Raw genomic sequence first — 20,425 nt, 5'->3', positions numbered from 1 at the left:
TGAACACCATAACGCCTGATTTTCTAACACTATATTTCAAACCTAAATCGTTGTCTTTCTGTCCACAGATGTTAGCCAGACTCACGCCTTAAGAGCAGTAGGCGTCATCTAGACGCGCTGCCACCGTGAAGCCTGCGCAATAGCCTCCAAAATGCATGGCGCGCTGGTGCGGACGAACGCTGAGAATTGTTTCCTCGCTTGCCGAATGCTCAGTGGCACATACTCAGTGGCCTAAGTTTGCGAGCGGTTCATTGAACAGCGGCACATACCCAGTGCATTCGTGGCGCAGCTCGCTAAATCGTTCGCGTGAAAAAGCGTTCGTTCAAAAGCAGCACATCCCCAACGGCAGTTGGGCGCAGCTTGTTAAAACATCATGTTGCTACCCTCGAGGAACCCTTCTGGCGTGGTTTCAATTCTGTTGAGCGTTGGATCTTCTTCGTCATTGCACAATGGCACATTCCCAGTGGCACATAGCTACTGAAATTGGTGTCGAAGGCGTTCATTAAAGAGCGCACACACCGACTGGCACAGAACCAGCGATTCAAGTTGGCATCAAAGAGGTTCATTGAAGACCAGCACAAACGGAGCACATACCAGGGCTCCAGGTTGGCGTCCAAAATATTATTTGACCAGCGGTACCTAAGGTGGCGGTGCCTACCTAGATCCGCATCTGCAGTGACTTACGTCGCCAAGAAAGGGGTTCGTTGAAGACAGGCACATATGTACACATCGTCGCGTACTCAGTAACCTAAGTTGGTCCGACGGTTGGTTTCGAACCTTGTTCCCTCAGCACAGCAGCCCGATGCGCCACTCATTCGACCATGGACTAACCAGTGACTCATGTAGGCGGGAAAACGGTTCGATACAAACAAGCACGCACGTTGCGCTACTCATTCGACCACGGTCTAACCAGTGACTCAGGTAGGCGGGAAAACGGTTAGATACAAACAAGTACGTAGTACGTACTTATGTATGTATGTATGTATGTATGTATGTATGTATGTATGTATGTGTATGTATGTATGTATGTATGTATGTATGTATGTATGTATGTATGTATGTATGTATGTATGTATGTGTATCTGTGTGTATATGTATATGTGTATGTGTGTATGTATATGTGTATGTGTATGTACGTGTGTATGTGTGTGTATGCATATGCGTATGTGTGTGTATGTATATGCGTATGTGTGTATGTGTATATGTATGTGTATGGACGGACGGATGGATGGATCCGTGAAGTGCTCTAATAATGCGAACACATTAAAGGCAGTACTAGTGAAGACGGGAGAAACAAAAAAACGGCGAGTATTTGTGATAACCGCATTGATAAACTAGGTGCATTGATGATACAACTCAGTTGCTAGTCTGTACATATCCTTGCCAGTTGTCTCGTTCACGTCTGACCTTTGCACTTGTACGCTTCGCCATCTCGCCCAATCACCAGCTCACCCAATCAGGCACCCAGCTAAGCTGCAGGAGCCACGCGACCGGAAGTCCGCCGGATATCGGTCGCATTCCCAGGTCGAAGGCAAGAGCGCCTCCGAGTGCTCGAAGCTCGAGCGCGGCGCTCTCAGAGAGCCAGCCAAGTGTGTTCAATCTCGACCAGCCGAATGAACCATCACTAGGTCATCTCGCTTTGCGTACGAGGGCTGGCGATAGGCGATAGGCTAATCAGTCTCATCGACTCTCTGCACAGCCGGTACGGCGAGGACGCTGTGACCATCGGCACTTGGTGGAGCCTGCTGGCACCGATGATGGTCGTGTCGTCCATCACATGGTGGCAAACCGTCAGTGGCGGAGCCCTCTATGACTAGTAAGTTGGCCTTGAATGACTTTGTAGCAACCACTATCGTATACAAAACCATTCCGTATGCAGTAAAGAACGAGTCCAATGTACGCACCTGCAACTTTGTGTGGAGCTTCGCAGATTATAATACCATTCACATACTACCCTCTGGATGTCGCACTGCGGCATTGGGGAGAGAGAGGGGGGGGGGGCTGGCACAGCGAACGTAACAAAATTATAACCGCTAGGCCAGCCGCTTCGATACGATTTCACCCTGCTATGGCGCTGTGCTGCTGATGTCTGTGGACGTCTTCGTGTGTATCTCGTGCCTACCATATACAATGCAAAAAAAATATCGGCCGCGTGCAGTGATGCCCCATTGAAGATGGATGCCGAACGAACCATCAAGGTGGCCCTGCGGAAACAGCTGAATGGGTACAGAAACCTCAAGTGAGCACTGCATGCCGCTCCGCTTCTTCGTTCGTAGTGTGCAAACAAGAGAACGCTATCCACACACTTTCATGTTTGTCAAGTTTCCGTCTGGTAATCTAAGCTAGCCGTATGTACTCAAGAAAGGACTCGCTCAGACTTTCAAATGTATTTCAACTTAGAGCTCAGACTAAACTCACCAAATCAGACTCGGCAATTCTCACTCGGACTCGCTAAAAACCCAGCCAAGCTCTAGAAACACATGACATACTGTCCAATGTTGTATATGTTGGGGGTGTTCCAGCGACTTTACACCGTACCATGAATTGCGTTGTCTCCGATGCTGATTTGATAGAATTGTCTGAAGCCGAACTTCTAAAGGGTTAGAGTGATCAGAACGGGACCAATGTCAAAAGAATTAAAATGAGGCGTAACGCACAAGAGATCAATACCAAGCACCTAATACTTATGTTTGGCTCAAGCAACCTGCCCGACACTATCGAGACAGGGTATGTGAAGAACCGAGTCAGACCGTACGTAGCAAATCCTCTGCGATGCTTTAAGTGCCAGCGATTCAGCCATAGTTCACAGAAATGCCAAGGCCGTCAGACTTGTGCGAAATGCAGTGCTAACGAACACCTCTCTTAATCATGCCGAAACTCTCTCCAATCTGTGAACTGTGGTGGGGAACACGCCGCGTTCTCGCGGCCCTGCCCATCATGGAAAAAAGAAAAAGAAGCAATTGTGCAGATCCCACGCACTGTGGGAATCGATGGAAGCGAAGTTTTCCGGGCTGGATGCTTTCATTGAGAATAATTAACGGTGATGTTCGCTGTTAAGGTTAATTTCTTCAACGTTTAGTCTAACACGAGAGTGGTGAGACATTATTAAACGTTACCTTGGGGGCACCACTGCTGTTTGTCTGCGTAGTACACAAAACACGCAGGGAGAGGTGTTTGCTTGAGGCGTTGTTGGGCGCCATATTTCATAACCTCTGAGAGGGTGGAGCATAGTCAGTGCCCCGCAGGGCACCTGGGATTTTGGCAGAAGTATTAAATTTGAATTGGCTTATGGGGCTGTACGTGCCAAAACCACAATTGGATCATGAGGCATGCCGTAGTGGCGGACTCCGGATTAATTTTGACACTGAAATTCTAAGTGCACGTGCATTTTCCATTTCACCCCCGTCGAAATGCGGCTGCAGCGGTTGGGATCAAATCCACGGCCTCTAGCAGTGCCATAGCCGCCAAGCTAGAGCGGCGGGCACCGAAGTGTTTATTTGACGGTCGACCGCTTCCGTGGTGTCGCCTGGACCCTGAGGTGCACTTCAATTAATGCGGCTCTGCTTCTGCACGCCCTGCATAGTTTGTCCGCTTGGCATATTTACATGATGTTTCTTTTTCAGAAATAGCAGCAACGTACTATTCCCAAGTTCAGTAAACTGTCGCGCCACCCTGTGGCCATCGGCGATATTTTTCAGAATATCGGAGTAACCACAGGAGGCGCGGTGCTGGCGCATTTGCTTGCTTTCTTCGCGGCGGCCGGTAGGCTTGATTATCTGTTTTTACACATCGTTTGTGCAAGATGAAATTCAAAAGCAATCGCAGGTGCTGCGTGCCGCAAAGCACCAACATACTTGTGGCAAGTGAAATGAGTCTCCATTCGTTCCCCAAAAATGCGGCAAAGAAGAAAGAATGGGGTGTCAAGTTGCGAATCGGCAAGGCGGGCACACCACCGATGAAAGTGTGCAGTGCGCATTTCATTGGCAGTGACTTTTTCTGGAGCCACGTAGTTAAGAAAAAGAAACTTCTTTGCTTGTGTGCATTCTTGTATTTGTTTTTCTATGGAGAATCGATGCATTAGTTAGAAGAAATAAAGCTTGCGAAAGTGTATTGCAGCAGCGCGAACAACGGCGTGGCTTCGATCCCGAGTATATGTAGTACGTGGGCGAGCGTGAGAAGCATTTGCTCAGGTTTCACCTGCATTAACTCATAGTGTGATTGCCGCGGTGTCTCGTTTCGGAACGCACGTTTTTGTTCTCGCTGCATCCTGGGTTCCTCCGCTCGGCCAAGCTCGAGCTGTGCACTTGTGGCCAGCGCATTGCGAACACACGAGCATTTAATATAAAAACTTACATGCTTGCAGCACTTTGTCGCAGCTCTAGAGAAATACTACTTTAGGTCTACGTCGGCGGGCGTAGTATATTGGGCTATGTTTCACCGGCAGCAACCCGCAGTGTGGTCACCGTTGTATCCTCCCACCAGAAAAGCATGTGTTTACGTTCTGAGCTGTACCCAGTGCGCGGGTACAGCTCAGAACGGTAAAGTTTTGCGGCTACAGTGGCCCCGAAAACAAGATCGGTAGAGCATAAAACACAGGCACCGAATTTGCGACGTGAGTGCAACAAGCTTCTGTCGCGACTCCTCGTCACGAGAACGATAATACAACTGTACCAGCGAAAATAAAACAACCGGCATGTCTTTTTACATCTGCATGCGCTATTATAGCGACGTACGAAAAAGACGTCTGAAAAGCCGCAGCTGTAATAACCTTAGTAACATCTTTCCTTTCATTATCGAATATGAATATCTTCTCACAACAACTCCGTGAAAGGAGCTCGAAAACGTCGCAGAGAAGTAAAATCACTCTTTGTAGCGTAACGGCAATGCGCGAAAGGCAGGCTTTGCGGACCGTCGCAATCCCCACGAAGAAAAAGATAAAAGGCAAGCTAACGTTCCTTGATAGAACCTTCCCGGTCATAAATTGCTGCTCGTGTGGCTTCTGCCGGGCATGCGACGTCTGCAGGCAAAGCCCTTCCACAGCGACAGACGATGCGCGGCAGGCCTTCACGTCGCAACAAATAATGTTGTTGGCGTTCGTGACCTCTTCCCCTTTAATAAGGCACCATATCCGCATTTCTGAGACGTCTATTCGGCGCATGATGCCTCTTAGCGACAGTGATTGCGAAAAAGGTAAAGCCATCTTGAAGCGCTAAGCCAAATATGAGCTGAAGTGAAGGACCCACATGATCTCGGGGGTTGCTATACTCTCTGTGGACGCCATATTGAGTCGCCTTGCGCGCCCACCTATAGGCGACGGAATTTACGAATACCGTAGCTTGAACTTAGGCTTATTCAGTTTCCCCGCAACCGCTGTCGTATAGTAGTAGGGTTTCCTTGACTTCTCACGTCACCTTCATACCCCCTCCCCTTGTATGGTAACTGCCTCTTCTCCTCCCTCCTCTCTACGGTTCTATGTACGTCCCCTCTGGACTCGCACGTTAGCAAAAAGGGAAACGCTGCAATGTCTGCAATGCTTCTGAGGGGAGTCACGGATAATTACAGCTGTCAAGAGGCTAATGTGGCGACGGCCAGGGAGCTCCAGAGGGCATTGTGCACATTCGACGCGGTGGGCTGAAAACGAGTTTATAGCGCCGCCTTTCATGTCTAACTCACCCCTGACATGTATACGCAAGCTCTGAACCACCCCCTCCCCCCTCCGACACGGTGTGCCTGACAGCAGCAGCCACAGCAGCAGCACCAGCAGTGGGAAATTCGAAGAGGCAAAGAAAGCTTAACTTTAATGCTAACAATCAAATTAAAAGAGAATATATGATTTACGGAGGCACGCAGGCGGGTTTCACACGTGTCCGAGAACAGCTTTGCCGATGTGAAGCGTCAGGAGGCGCCGACACAACGGCTTCCGGCGGCTGTCCGGCTCACACGCAGTGAGCCCGCGGTGACGCCATCCGCGCCCGCCCTCGCCCCCCCCCCCCCCCTCGCGGCTACAGCTCGTGCTGTTCCGCCACCCCAGCAGAAGGGACCATCGACCTCCGGACCGGTGGCTTCAAATGTCTCGTCCGACGTGTCGAGGCCTTCACGTCAAACGAGGCGCTCGGTAGAGCGCGTGTGCAGCGCCTCGCAAGAGGCGATAGACACGACCACCAGCCAGACGGCGCCACCAGCACCTAAGGAGCGGGCAGACTCTCGCGATCGCTCCAAAAAAGACAAACCTCGCGTCACGGCGCCTGGAAAGGGCCCTTGAGCTAATCCTCGTCTCTTAACCACACAGCACAAAACACATTTATCATCATGGACACAGAAATACTACAATGGAGTATTAATGGACTTCTTCATAACCTAGCCGACATTGCAGAACTCCTACGCATGCATAATCCAAAGTTGCTGTGTGTTCAAGAGATGCATCTGAAACCCACACACGCAAACTTGCTTCGTCAGTACACCATCTATCGTAAAGACCGCAACGAGGCGAATGTCTCATCTGGCGGTGTAGCATTAGTAGTCGACAAGTCTGTAGCTTGTCATCATGTCGCCCCTTCAGACGCCCCTTGAGGCAGTGCCAGTGGGGGCGATTATTACAGCGAAGCTGTATACCTCAACTCTCCAAGGAAATTTTCGTGTCGCAAGCAAGAAACTCCCCACACGTGGGCCGATCCCGGAGATAGTGCAATGCCGGGCCGACCCGCGGCGGGGGTGAAGCAGGCGTTAAGCACTCCCCATACTTGGACCAATCCCGAAGATAGTGCAATGCCGGGCCGACTCGCGCAGGAGGTGCAGTTCGCATTAAGGGGCCCACATACACAACTTCGCTGGTCAACCTTCTTCACTAAGTGGAAAGGTACTGAGATCTTAATAAATTCATCCCTGCATGTTCCATATACATACCACCAAATTATAATCTAGGAAAAAGCGATTTTATAACCTTATTTATCAGCTTCCGGACCCCTACAAGTTCGTAGGCGATTTTAATGCCCAATGTTGTAAGGAGGCTCACGACGCGACGCGATAGGTCGTTTCATTAAAAATGTGCTTGTAAGCTCCGGTTCGTACGTGCCTCTTCAAAAAGGAGCCAACCTGTTATAATCTTCATCATAAGTCATATTCATCAATACACCTGCCGATTGGCTCTGTTTCAATTTTCCCTGACTTGCAATGGAATGTAACCAAAAATCCTTAAGGAAGTCAATCCTTAAGGAATACCTCCACATGCCCCTTGGTGGAAACTAGCCTCCGCCGAATGGAATCATTTTAAAGAATCCACTTATGACGACATCTTATCACCGATTTTAGCATAGATGAAGCAGTAGCGTATTTTACTTGTTTTATACTCGACACAGCTGAAAAATTCACTCCACAAACACAGGATCTCTCATCTAAAAGACAAGTCCCGTGGTAGAATGAGCTGTGCAGACTGGCACGAACGATGCACAACAAAGTGTGGGCTTTAATGCGTCGCTCCCCGACTGCAGAAAATCTCATGTAATTTAAACTGGTAAAACCACAAGGAAGGCGCACGCGGAGACAGAAAGGGGGGCTAGCTGGGAGAGGTTTCTCTCGGCCATAATATCCTGCACTCAAGCGTATGGAATGGCCTAAGAAAGCTAAAGGGGTAGCATATCCAGCCTCTGCCCTTAGTTGACAATCAAGAGATTACTTCGGAAGACCAGGCCAACGCTCTGGGCAAACATTTCGAGCATGTATCAAGCTCCACACATTACACAAAATCATTTCTTAAATATAAACAATTAGCTTAACTTAAGTCACTGGATTGTAAATGCCGTCCGAATGAACCATACAATCGTCATTTTAATATTGCATAGCTGAGAGCTGCCTTGAGCGCATATAGAAGCTCTGCACCGGGAGCTGACAGAATCAAATATGACATAATTAAAAACCTACACATCGACACACAGATGACGCTTCTGGGACTTTTCAACTCTATCTGCAGGCCGCCGGATACCTCCCATCCTCATGAAAAGAAGCTATTGCTATTTCCGTCGTGAAGCTGAATAAAGACCCTTCCTTGGCGGCAAGTTATCTACCTATAGCTCTGACAAGGTGTCTGTGTAAGCTTTTTGAAAAATTGATTAATCGTCGACTCATACATTTCCCTGAACAGCACAATATGCTTGATCCCTATCAGTATGGCTTCAGAGAAGGGCGGTCCACAATTGATCATATTGTGCGCATTGAGGGAAATGTCCGGACCCGCCGCGGTTGCTCAGTGGCTATGGTATTGGGCTGCTGAGCGCAAGGTCGCGGGTTTGAATCCCGGCAACGGCGACCGCATTTCGATGGGGGCGAAATGCGAAAACACCCGTGTACTTAGATTTAGGTGCACGTTAAAGAACCTAAGGCGGTTGACATTTCCGGAGTCCTCCACTACGGCGTACCTCATTATCAGAAGGTGGTTTTGGCACGTAAAACCCCAATTTTTTTAATGTCCGTGATGCGCTCGGACATAGACAGCTCTTAGCTGTATTTCTCGGTATTGACAAGTGTACTTGTTCTCGGGTGACCAGTGTTATCGGGTGACCACGTTTCAACGCCTAACGAATGTCGCACAGTGCAGGACGCGCCTGCATGTATCTGAGGTTTCTCGAATGTTGTCGATGGCTCTGTCCGCTGTCTGTTGTCGACGAACCTTGTGTGATCTGATTTCATGTGTGCGCGGCGCGAATGGTGTACAGCTTTCTGGAAAACACGCGGGCACCAGCGATTACTCTGGAACCTTCGATGACTCATGTATGGGGGCCGACGCGCTTCACCCGCTGATCAGATTTTCGACGATCGCCGACTGTGTACGCCGATATTGTTGTGCTTTGAGTGTAACTTTTCAGGGCAGAGGTTCGCCCACTGAAACACTAGCTTCGCCATTCACAGTTTTTCTGTTTTCTTCACCGTCACTACCACGTGACATCCGGTGGAGGTGCTTGTTCGTTGATGTACCGGACGCCCCCGATAAGCCATGATCGAAGCTCGGACAGCAAAGACGAAACCAACGTCGTCCTGGATCATCGAGCAAGTAACCGACTGCAAAAGCTGCCCCGTGAGCACGGACTTCTACCTGAGACGACCAAGAAGATCGTGGCCAAGACAACCCCAGTGGCTGCCCATGCGTCCCCCATTCTCCTTCAACAACCTCGGGGCCCACCAAACTTTCGTGGATCAGCGACTGAAGACCCGGAATCCTGGCTGGAGACCTAGGAACGACTCGCGATTTTCAACAACTGGGACTCCGACGACAAGCTGCGGCACGTATACTTCGCCTTAGAAGACGCCGCCAGAAGGTGGTTTGAGAACCGGGAGTCGACCTTGACAACATGCGACCTATTCCGTAGCGGCTTCCTGCGGGCCTTTACGTGTGTCGTGCGCAAGGAAAGGGCCGATACTATGCTAGAAGCCCGATTGCAGCTACCTAACGAGAACGTTGCCATCTTAACGGAAGAAATGAGCCGTCTGTTCCGCCACGCCGACCCGGAAATGTCCGAGGAGAAGAAAGTTCACCTACTCATGCATGGTGTACAGCAAGAATTTTTTGCAAGAATGATACGAAACCCACCGAAGACCGTCGAATAGTTTCTTAGCGAATCCACCAGCATCGAGAAAACTCTAGAAATGCGAAACCGGCAATTCAGCCGGCGCGCAAGTCCAGCTAACTACGCTGAAGTTCACTCACTGGGCACCGACTACCTACGCGAGACCCTCAGAGCGGTCGTGCAAGAGGAACTTCAGAGGATGTTCTCGAGATTGCAGCTTCAAGTTGCCTCGATCGATTACGTCGTGAGAGGAGAAATCCAGCGGTCACTGGAACTTCCCGAAGCGCCACCGGAATCGCCACAGGCCCAGCCTGAAGCGATACGCCGCCGTCGCCCGCCGTCAAAGTAAAGTATAAACCCCATGCAAGCGATCTTGCACGCGACAGCGACAAGCGACGCGATGGAGATGGCTGTCGCGTTCGCTCGTCGCCTACAAGTCGTACCCCATGCGAGCGACGACTTCGAGCGACGTCTCCCCAGTGTTGCCGGTATGAGGGCAGCAATATAGGCGTCGAAACTAGCGTGACGCGTGCTTTATTAACTTAAGTTGATGTGTTTTACTGTAAAAAGCTGCATAAAATACTTCTGAAAATCGTGCAGTAGGTTCTTATTCTTGCACGTATAAAAATTCAATGGTTTGCTCGTTCCGCGCGACAATCAGAAGTACTTGAGTTATGTGCATCCAGTTCCGGCTTCGCGCTATTGGCTAGTCGCTCATAGCACTTCCGGGCGACGAGATTCTAGATTTGCAGAACCGAGCGATCGCGCGACAAGACCGAGCGATCTGTTCACGCGACGGCCCGATCCGTAGCTCGAACCCGTCGCTCGTCGCTGTCGCGCAGAAAATCGTGCTCATGGGGTTTAGCCTTTACACACCGCGGCCGCGCCAGAGAGCTGAAATGACGTAGTCCGCCGTCCGCCGCCGCCGCTGCCAGCTCGCCCACCCGTCGTCCAGCGAAACTGCCCAAGGAAAACAGACGTCTGGCGTGCTCCTGACAACCGCCCGCTCTGCTACCACTGCGGAGAGAGGTGGTCACCCGATAAAGAACAAGTGCACGTTTCAATATGGAGAAAGCGTATGACACAACGTGGCGTTACGGGATCTTGCGAAACTTGTCGGGAATAGGCATCCGTGGGAATGTGCTAAACATATTAGAAAGGTATTTACCCAACCGTACATTCCACGTGAAGATCGGCAACGTATTGCCGCGACCATTTAAGACACTACTGTGCCCTGCTTAACTGCACGCTCTTTATCATGAAGATGAACACGCTTCCTGCTTCATTACCGCCAGCTGTTTCTCCTTCCGTCTACGTAGACGACACGCAAATAGGTTTCAAACCCTGCAACATTGAAGCGCGTAAGAGACAAGTACAACGCTTGAACAAACTGTCTAAACGGGAAGACGAGAACGGATTTCAAGTGAACCCCCCAACAAAAGTTCTTGCGTACTTTTCACAAAGAAAGGGCTCATTGCAGATCCCAATATCGAAATGTATGGGCAACGCATACCTGTGAATAAAGAGCACAAGCTCTTAGGCATTATACTTGGCTCTAAACTAACTTTTATTCCACACATAAAATATCTCAAGGTGAAATGCTAAAAAACAATGAACTTAATGAAAATTTTATCCCACACAACACAGTGCAGCGACAGGAAGTGTTTAATGAAATTTTACAAGAGCTTCATTTGATCACGGTTGGACTATGGTGCTGTGATCTATCACTCTGACGACCCGAGCGCGCTAAAGATACTAGATCCCGTCCACCATCTATAGGTATCCGCCTGGCCACTGGCGCTTTTAGAAGAAGTCCTAGTCAACGTTTATATTTAGAATCAACTGAGTGGTCACTCAATCTGCAGAGAACATACATTAGCCTAACATATTGTCATAAACTACGTTCCAATCATCAACATCCGTGTTCTATTACCGTTAACAATATTACATCTTCCACATTCTTTTGAATCGTCCCTCTGTAAGACAGCCTTTTTCGCTGCGTGTGAGGGCGCTTTGCGTTGAAATGGACGTCCCACGTCTCGAACATCGCTTAATGCCTCCAGCTAAGCAGCTATCGCCTTGGGGGTGGCAGCTGATAGAATGCGATATATCTTTTCTAGAAGTTGCAAAGCACGCCCCAGAGCTCTAAATCCGAGTGCATTTCCTAGAACTCCAGTACAAGCACTCCTGCACAGAGTCCTGCACAGACGCATTTAAATCACATGCCGGGGTGTCCTATGCAGCCGTCGGTCCATCGTTCTCGGAATCCGATGTACTGCATCCGGAAACAAGCGTCGTTACGGCTGAAGCCTATGCACTATTGTCGGCTGTGAAGCACATAAGGAAATCAAAACTCCAAAAAGCAGCTATATATTCAGACTCTATTAGCGTCGTGAAGGCCTTGAAGTCCCTCTGTAAGCACAAAAATCCCGTACTCATTGAGCTCTATTCCGTCCTGTGTAAAGCATATATATCTAACCAACCTGTCATTATATCCTGGGTGCCTGGCCATAGGGGCATCGAGGGTAATGTTCTGGCGGAACAGTTGGATGGATGGCAAAACTTTATTGGCAGTCCTGATAAACGCGATTATCACGCAGCGGGCCGCTCCCACGTTGGGACGGGTGGGCCGAGCCTGGCCTCCGCATCCTGGGCTCTCTGGACGGCCCAGATTTGGTCCCCGTAGTCGGGGCTTCGCAGTGAGGTATGCCATCTTGACCGGTCTGCTTGATCTGTGCCTCGTAACGAGGGGCAGCGCCAGAGCATGTGTTCTAAGTTGGCTGAATCACCGCACTCAGGGTAGGTATGCGCTAGTATACGTGCTAGTATACGGGCGGAACATATGGCCACTTCAATTGCATCGCAAGCTATTAATCATACCGCTGATCTCCCTGCCACAGCTCCGAGTGCTTTCTTACGAAGGAAACTGCGACACCACAGGCAACGCTTGTGGGACTCGGTAACATAAGTTGTACGTGATAAAGCCACAATTCGGTTTCTGGCCCTCCGCAAAAAAAAATCGCGCCGCACAGATGTCCTATTCTGTCATCTCAGAATAGGAGACACATTCATTCATTCACAAAACTTTATTAGACGTGCTTTACACAGGCCAAAGAGCATTATGGTAAATTCATATAAGCCGTCAGGCGTAACGAATGCCGTTTTCGGGCCATCGGCCTCAGCCAGCGGGACTTGCCAATAACCGGATCGTAAGTCTAAGGACGAAAAGAATTCAGCGCGTTGGAGGCAGTCCAGTGCGTCATCGATACGGGGAAGAGGATAAACATCTTTCCGAGTTATCTTGTTGAGTCGTCGATAGTCCACACAAAAGCGAATTGTGCCGTCTTCCTTTTTGACCAGCGCAACCGGAGACGCCCAGGGACCGTGTGATGGCTGTATCACGCCGCGTTGAAGCATGTCTTCTGTGTGCTCATCGATGACACGGTGCTCCGTCGCGGACACACGTTATGGACGTTGACGTAGAGACGCATGGCGGCCGTTGTCGATGTGATGAACGACTATGGAGGTAGGTCCTAAACATTCTTGTTGGAGGTTGAAAGAAGTCGGAAATCGGTTAAGGACGTCGATGATCTGCGCACGCTTACTCGGAGTGAGGTTGCGATCAACAGACGGGGCAAACGTTCGATCACATTCATGCGCCGACGCATACAGGAAGGGCTATGGCGTCAATCTGAAGAGGAGTCAAGTCATCAGGTGCATCGTAGACCGACCACGTGCCGAATTCGTCAGCGAAACCGAGGCACTCGCCATGATGTAAGCTTGATGGACACGAAAACGGATTCGAAACGTAAAGTGTGCTGGAGCCCTGGCGAAAAGGAAGGAGGGCAAAGGGAAGCAAGAAGGGATGACTGCGCGCAACAAGTTTAGACGGCGTGAGAAGAACTGTAGAATCATAGAAAACAGCACAGGAAACGGGCACAAGGGTGGAAGAGAATGGAGGGATATCAGTCATTGACGTTCGTTTTTCTGCGAAACATAAGATAGGTCGCATATGCCCGTTAGTTGATAATTTGCTGAAGGATACGCAAGTGAAGGGAAAATGCCCTTTCAAACATGTGAACAGGTACAGTCGCAATCAAAAATACGTGGCCCACGGCTCCGGGCGCAGGAGCGGCCGCGGGGCCACACCGCGGCGCTGCTATCGCCATCGGGCGCCTGCTTTGAGGGTGCACCGAGTGACACCAATCTTCGCCCTCACTCTCGTGCGGCCAAGTCGTGCGCATGATAAACAGCCGAACGCCGCACTTGAAATTTATCAAGCGCGTGACTTGGCCGCACGAGAGTGAGGGCGAAGCCTGGCGTCATTCGGTGCACCCTCGAAGCAGGCGCCCGATGGCGATATCAGCGCCGCGGTGTGGCCCCGCGGCCGCTCCTGTGCCCGGAGCCGTGGGCCGCGTATTTTTTATTGCGTCTGTACATCACTTGTGCTAAGCAGGTTGTGTATACCATTCCATTATCTTGTGGTAGAGAGTACGTGGGACAAACGAAGCGATGTGTCAATGCTCGACTTCGTGAGCGTGAGCTATCTCTTCAAGGGGTTGAGCGACTTCATCTCCAGGAGCATTGCAAGTCGTGCGGCTGTCGCGCCGATCTAAAAAAAAAAAAAAAACTACTGTCATTTTTAAACACGCAGGCCAATTGACAAGGGAAACCGCCGAGGCTCACAATATAAAGATTAGGGACAAAGCGTGTATCTGCGAACCGTCCATCACTCTTCATAAGGAATCGCGTTACCTATGTCAATTTTGATTATGCGTCAGATTGTCACCGTTGCCTCGATGCATCTCTGTGCCTCGTGCATGTCATGGTTGTAAACTGGCGCGTGTGTATATGTCATACATATGTTCAATAAAATATAACTTGACAGTCAGCGCCGTGTCGTCGTTTTTATACCTTCTTGTGCCCTTGTCTTGTATTGCGCTGTAACGAACCAGTATGAGCTGCGCGGCGTCCTGAGGCATTGCAGAAACGGTAGGGAGCGCCCGGCTGCGGAGTTCCGGGTTTGTAAATGGCCCAGCACCTCCACCAAATGTCAAGAGGTGTTCTGGTTTGACTAAACCCTCGGAAAGTAGAGCATCGCAGCGAGAGGTCACACAGCTGAGGCAACATAGGCACAAGGCTTCGAAAAACTCGTCGTCGTCATCTTTCTCGAAGCAGTGCATGCTGCTCGTTCTTCTCCAGTACAAAGCGAATACATCTTGCTACCTCACCGGCTACAATTTATAGCCGTACTCTCACCAAGGCTGAGCTGAATTATACCCTAACCAAATTGGGATACCTCGTGGCTGTCTTCTCCAGCCACAAGTTTCGATCATACTCGTACGGCCGCCACTTCAAGATACTGATAGACCACCATTCTCATTGCTGATTAGTTGGACTACGCGATCCATCTAGCCGATTAGCTCGGTGGTCATTCCGCTTCAAGAATACGGCTTTTCTATCGCATACAAGAGTTATGTTTATCTCGCCTTCCGTCGCCAAGCATGCGAGATACGCACGATGACTTAGATGAATACCTCCTTACCATGCCCGAAGAGTATTCTGATGCCACCACCTTCAAGCCTGAGCAACAGCGCGACTCTTCCATTACACCTATTCTGGACGCCAAGAACAGGTGTAATGGAAGAGTCGTGCTGTTGCTCACGCTTGAAGGTGGTGGCATCAGGAAACTGTTCGGGTCATTAGCATGGAGCTCACCTTTGGTTATTGTTGACAGATTATTATACAAGGCGAATTATTCTGCTGTAAGGCGCTCCACATCTCCTCGTGGTTCCCCAGACATCGAGATCTATGATCCTTCACGCCGTGCACGATGACATCACTTCAGGCCACCTTGACGCTCCACCGACTGCACCAACGTTTCTATTGGCCCCAGCTCGGGAAGACGGCGAAGCAGTATGTTTTCAGCTATGCAATATGCCAACGCCATAAGCAGTTAATGATGCCTCCTGCGGGTGCCTTGCAGTTAGTTAAGTCGCCGACCTTGCCAGTTAAAAAATCTGGTGTCGACTTGCTGGGTCCCTTCCCCAAGTCTACTACCGGACGTCGCTGGATTACTGTGTGTGCGGGCTATTTTACCCGGTATAGTGAGACGGCGGCGCTCGCTTCGGCTACGGCAGCTGACGGTTCATCTTTCCTGCTGTATTCTGTTATTCCCCGTAACGGTGTTCCACGCGTTACGATCAGGGATCGGGGAGGGCAGTTTACTGCGGATGTTGTGAAAGAACTACTACGTCTTTGTAAATGTGATTACCGGCACTCGACCCCTTACCACCGGCAAACAAACGGCCTCACTGATCGCACGAATCGTACCCTGACCAACATGCTTGCCATGTATGTCTCCACAAATCACAAAAATTGGGATTCTATTTTACCATTTGTTACGTACGCTTACGATACTGCCAAGCATGAAGTCACATGTTATGAGTCTTTCGTTCTTATCCATACTCGCAACCCCCAAAGCTTCTTCCACACCATCCTCCCCTGATCCTCACATGAGGACTCTTCAATAGACTTTATGTCGTGCCGACGATGCCCGTCGACTGGCCCCCCTCAGGACTCTCTCCTCTCACGATCGTGCCAAGGCTCATTATGACGCTCGACATATCCTCGTCGCATTTGCTCCTGGGGACTTTGTTTCGCTTTGGATGCCTGTGGGGAAAAATGGGATGCACACAAAATTTATCCATGGTAGAGTGTATAAGCGCGACTGGACGAGGACGTAGAAAGAAACAGATACACAGACACAGCGCTGTGTCTGTGTATCTGTTTCTTTCTACGTCCTCGTCCAGTCGCGCTTATACACTCTACCATGGATTCTAACCAACTAGCCCGCCAACGTGTTTTAACAAAATGTATGTCCCGATACACCGGCCCATACATACGTCATACGGAAACGCTTGAGTGACGTGACACACTTCATCGCAAGAGTGACTTCACACAACGGGCGGCCACGTAAAACGCAAGTCGTGTACGTCGCCCGGCTCAAACTGTACCACGATAGGGCGATGCCACCCGCTCGGAGCGCTTCGTCAGGCCCCGGAGAAGCTGTCACGCTGCACGGCGCAGCCGAAGGGAGGGAAGGTAGAGGTGTGCGCGAGGGTCGCTGCCTGTTGGTCTTGGATGACCTTGGATGACCGTCCTGTCCCCTGCTATACGGTAACCGCCTATCATCTTCTAATAAGACCCATCCCATTTGTAACAGTTATATAATGCCAGGGTTAGTTTTAGAGTTGGTTGAGTAATTTTCTTATTCGATTAATGGATATTCATTTATCATTTTAGTCTTTAATCGAATGATCGCTCTAGATGCAGAGTTTTTCATCAATTAAGTGATTAACCGAAATTTCGTTGGACACTTTAAATAGACTAAAACACAGTTATCTACTTTTGTAGAATCCTATCTTAATGTTTGAGAGGTGGAATCAAGTTAGAAGTACAAGTGTATGAAGTTTGATAATGAATAATCTTTAATTTGTTAAAGACTAAGTAAAGTTCGCGCTAGTGGCCTTTGAAAACATAAACAATATTTGTTACAAGAGCAGAATTAAACAAGATACATGGCACTAGTAAATCCCAGTGCAGTATAGTTGAACAAGAACCAAGAAAAATGACAAAACTAAATGATCAAGTCCAAATAAAACATGCAAGATACTGCAATATACACACGCGAAAATAAAATTACTCGTTTAGGATTTCAAGCCACATGTTCTTTTCTACAGAGCGAAGGTATTTCAATTGACTGAGATGTCTGGATGAAAGCGACACCTTCTTCGAGTGGCCAGACAACCAGCACGCGAGAATAGACGCTCGGAAGCTGTAGGTCTGGTGGAATCGACGTGAACTCCATCGCTGTGTCAAATACTTGCTCCAAACCGGTTCGAGTGCTGTGCCACTGGGAGTGGCACGACGATCAACGACTGGGTCGCTATAGTACGCCTTTAGTTGCGAGGACATTTGTAGCCTCCGGCATGGGGCGACGTGGTCGCGTGTGCGGTGTAGGGCGAAGACAGGGAAGCGCTAGGCTCGGCATCACTCGGGACTCGCAAAAGACGAGTCGACAGATTGCTGTACCATAGCCGCAGTGTCACTGCTCGTGCTCCGCAATTCCAGTACAATTTCGAAATTTTCGCACCATTCCTGTCAAACTCCAGAAAATGATTAATCGAACATGTCTAATCGATTAAGTCGATTAAATGAAAGGTGGATAATGATGAAGATTATTCGCTTGCTGGATACATTTAATCGATTAATCGTTCATCGACGATAGCTGCCTTATAGTTAGATTCAGCAGATAAACGTAAATATCCTAGAAAGTGGATAGGATAACAGGATAGGATAGCCGCGGTAGCTCACTTGGTAAGAGCATCGCACGCGTAATGCGAAGACGAGGGTTCGTATTCCCCGTGCAAACTGTTGTTTTTTCATCCGCTTTCACTTTCATTTATTTGGCATTTCTTTAATTCATTTAAGAACTGCCAATAATCTCCCCTAGGCTGTCCTCCGTCTCATTGTTTGCTGACTCCTTATGATATTACTAATAAAAATCTCGCTTCTCGGTTTCCACTCTTCTCGTGGCAGATAGCACAGTTCGACACATTTAGATGCCTTACGCGACGAGGCAGACATTGCTTGCACGAGAAACATAAATTTATAAATCGACTAATAAAGCGCATTACAACCATTCAGTGTCTACCTAGTTACTTTACGACACATATTCCAATTTACGAATTGTAGCTGCTGACTGAGTGTGCAAGACGCATCCTCTTGAAACGCAGTCCGAGGGCGTCACCAGTTTTAAGATATTCATTCCCAAAGCGGGTGACAAAACACATAGGCGTCCAAGTTATTTCTGTGCTTCAATACATACAACGGCGTTTTCTTAAAAAGTACGTGGGAAAACAGTGCACCTTTACCGCACGTTTTACAGTGCACATCTCGAGCCAGCTGTGTGTCTGCGAATTCGTTCAAACTAAATCTGTCTCGCAACTCAAGGTCTACAATTCGTACATTACAATATATGCCGTAAAGTAACTAGTTAGAAACTTAATTACTGAACTTTAGAATACTGAATTATGCATTTCAATTTCTCGTGTAAGTAATCCTCCTCTTTGAATAATCCAGCTGAAGTATTACAACAGTTCTATGTGCCACAGGCTATTTTCTTTTTATTCTCTACTCTCTCAAAAAAAAACACACACACACACGATCTATTGTTTCAGGGACACTTTAAACCGTTGTTCCATTCTCGCGCATAATTTCGTGCCCTCTGTAACATTTTATTTATTGCACACAAGGCCTTCACTAGAATATGCTCAAGATAGTTCCAAAGATTTCGCTCAAGATACACAGTCAAATTCGATAATTGCCACATGGACTTATTGTAACCTGTAGTTTCGTGGACTCAAAGAGAACTGGGATGGCATATGCTATTTTCGATCTTTATGTGAACTCTGTGCCAGTACTTCAGGCTGCCTTCATTTGCTTCCGCAGTAACTGGCAGGTGGCTTCCGTGGTCGTGTTCTTCTGTTGGGTGCTGCGGCGATCCTATCCCTTCGTTTACAACCTGCAGGAGGACCTCATCGATAAGTAAGTTGCCCACTGTACAAACTATTTCCTACATTGCAATAATTGTGCAATGATTGAAATGGAGCGTTATATTGAATCAGCGTCGACGAACGCATCAACTTGACAATGTAGAAAGCGCTAAAATATTCAACAGAACATGTTCTTTTTAAATTCGCCATTTCACCCGCCGGGCGAAGCATTGACATCGACAGCAAGGTTTAGCGTTGGGCTTAAATTCCTCGGAGGCTCTTTAAGTACACGCTGTCGCGACACACGTTGGCCTGGCGCAGCAAGCAGGCCAACTTTTGTTGGGTTCACGTCTACCAGTTGGCTACCAGGTCCGACAACAATGGCGAGCGTGGCATCCTAGGCATCGCACCTCGACTGTGCACGAGATGACGCTGACGGAGACTGTCGGCCTTAGTCAGCTCCCAGTAAAATGATAGATAATGATAGCGTGTCGCTTATCTCCCGTCCCTTCCACTCACACGAGTACGTGAACACAGCGGGTCAACAGGAACGCGAGTCTGCTTATAACGCGCGTGCGCAAAACTCGCGTGTCAGCAGCACACGCTTCATCGCTTCGTCACATCGCTTCATCTTCATGACTTCATCATCACTTCGCTTCATCGTTTTATTTCGATATCAGTTGTATGGGTGCTCCAGGCGCATTTTTGCCGTCGGCGTCACCGTGTTGTACCGTATAAAGTCTAAGGGCGATAACAGCGTTACCGCGTACCGTGTGCTGCATATGCGAGTGAAAGCACGCAAGGGAATCCGGCGATCGGAAACCAAATCTGGCGCGCGCCAGCGAGCAAAGCGTATACAGCAAACGCGCCGTCTTCCGTAGCGCGAAAAGCCGTGGGAGGATGAAACAAATCGGGGGAGGAGGGGGGGGGGGGCGCTGTGCTCCGGCAGCAGCAGCGTATTTCACGCCAGGCGCAAAGGAAACTGACGCTCGCGGCTCAATCTCGCCCGTGAAAGGGAGGAAAGCGGGAAGGCTGCGCGGGAGGGAGGGGGGTGGCGGCTTCCATTCCGCCAACAGCTGCGTACTTCGGCGTGCGTCTATTTGTCGTACAAAAATCCCTCACGTGACCTGATCCTAGGTGCCTAGGGACAGTATCATTTAGGGATTTTTGAGAAGGCGCGATGCTGGCGCCGAATGTGTTCGTCCTCGGCGTGATCGTTCTCTGGACCGCGCGTTGTTCAACGTTGCTCATGTAATCGTGCGTGCGTTGCTTGTGTGTTGGTTGTAGGTTCTGTGTACTTGGCGGAAAGCC

The 20,425-nt window shown here is 49.3% G+C and overlaps 1 protein-coding gene across 1 annotated transcript in view; it reads left to right on the top strand.

Annotated features, from left to right (window-relative positions):
* The window catches only part of LOC126529853 (Na(+)/citrate cotransporter-like), a 92,462-nt gene that overhangs the window by 21,116 nt on the left and 50,921 nt on the right, over nucleotides 1-20,425 (top strand). The window contains exons 4-6 of the mRNA XM_050177319.2: nucleotides 1,700-1,816; nucleotides 2,159-2,239; nucleotides 19,071-19,166. Coding sequence (XP_050033276.1) covers nucleotides 1,700-1,816; nucleotides 2,159-2,239; nucleotides 19,071-19,166 — 294 coding nt within the window. The remainder of the gene's footprint in view (nucleotides 1-1,699; nucleotides 1,817-2,158; nucleotides 2,240-19,070; nucleotides 19,167-20,425) is intronic.

This window comes from Dermacentor andersoni, chromosome 5, assembly GCF_023375885.2.
Source record: "Dermacentor andersoni chromosome 5, qqDerAnde1_hic_scaffold, whole genome shotgun sequence".
Classification (NCBI taxonomy): Eukaryota; Metazoa; Arthropoda; class Arachnida; order Ixodida; family Ixodidae; genus Dermacentor; species Dermacentor andersoni.
This window is presented reverse-complemented; position numbering and strand designations above follow the sequence as displayed.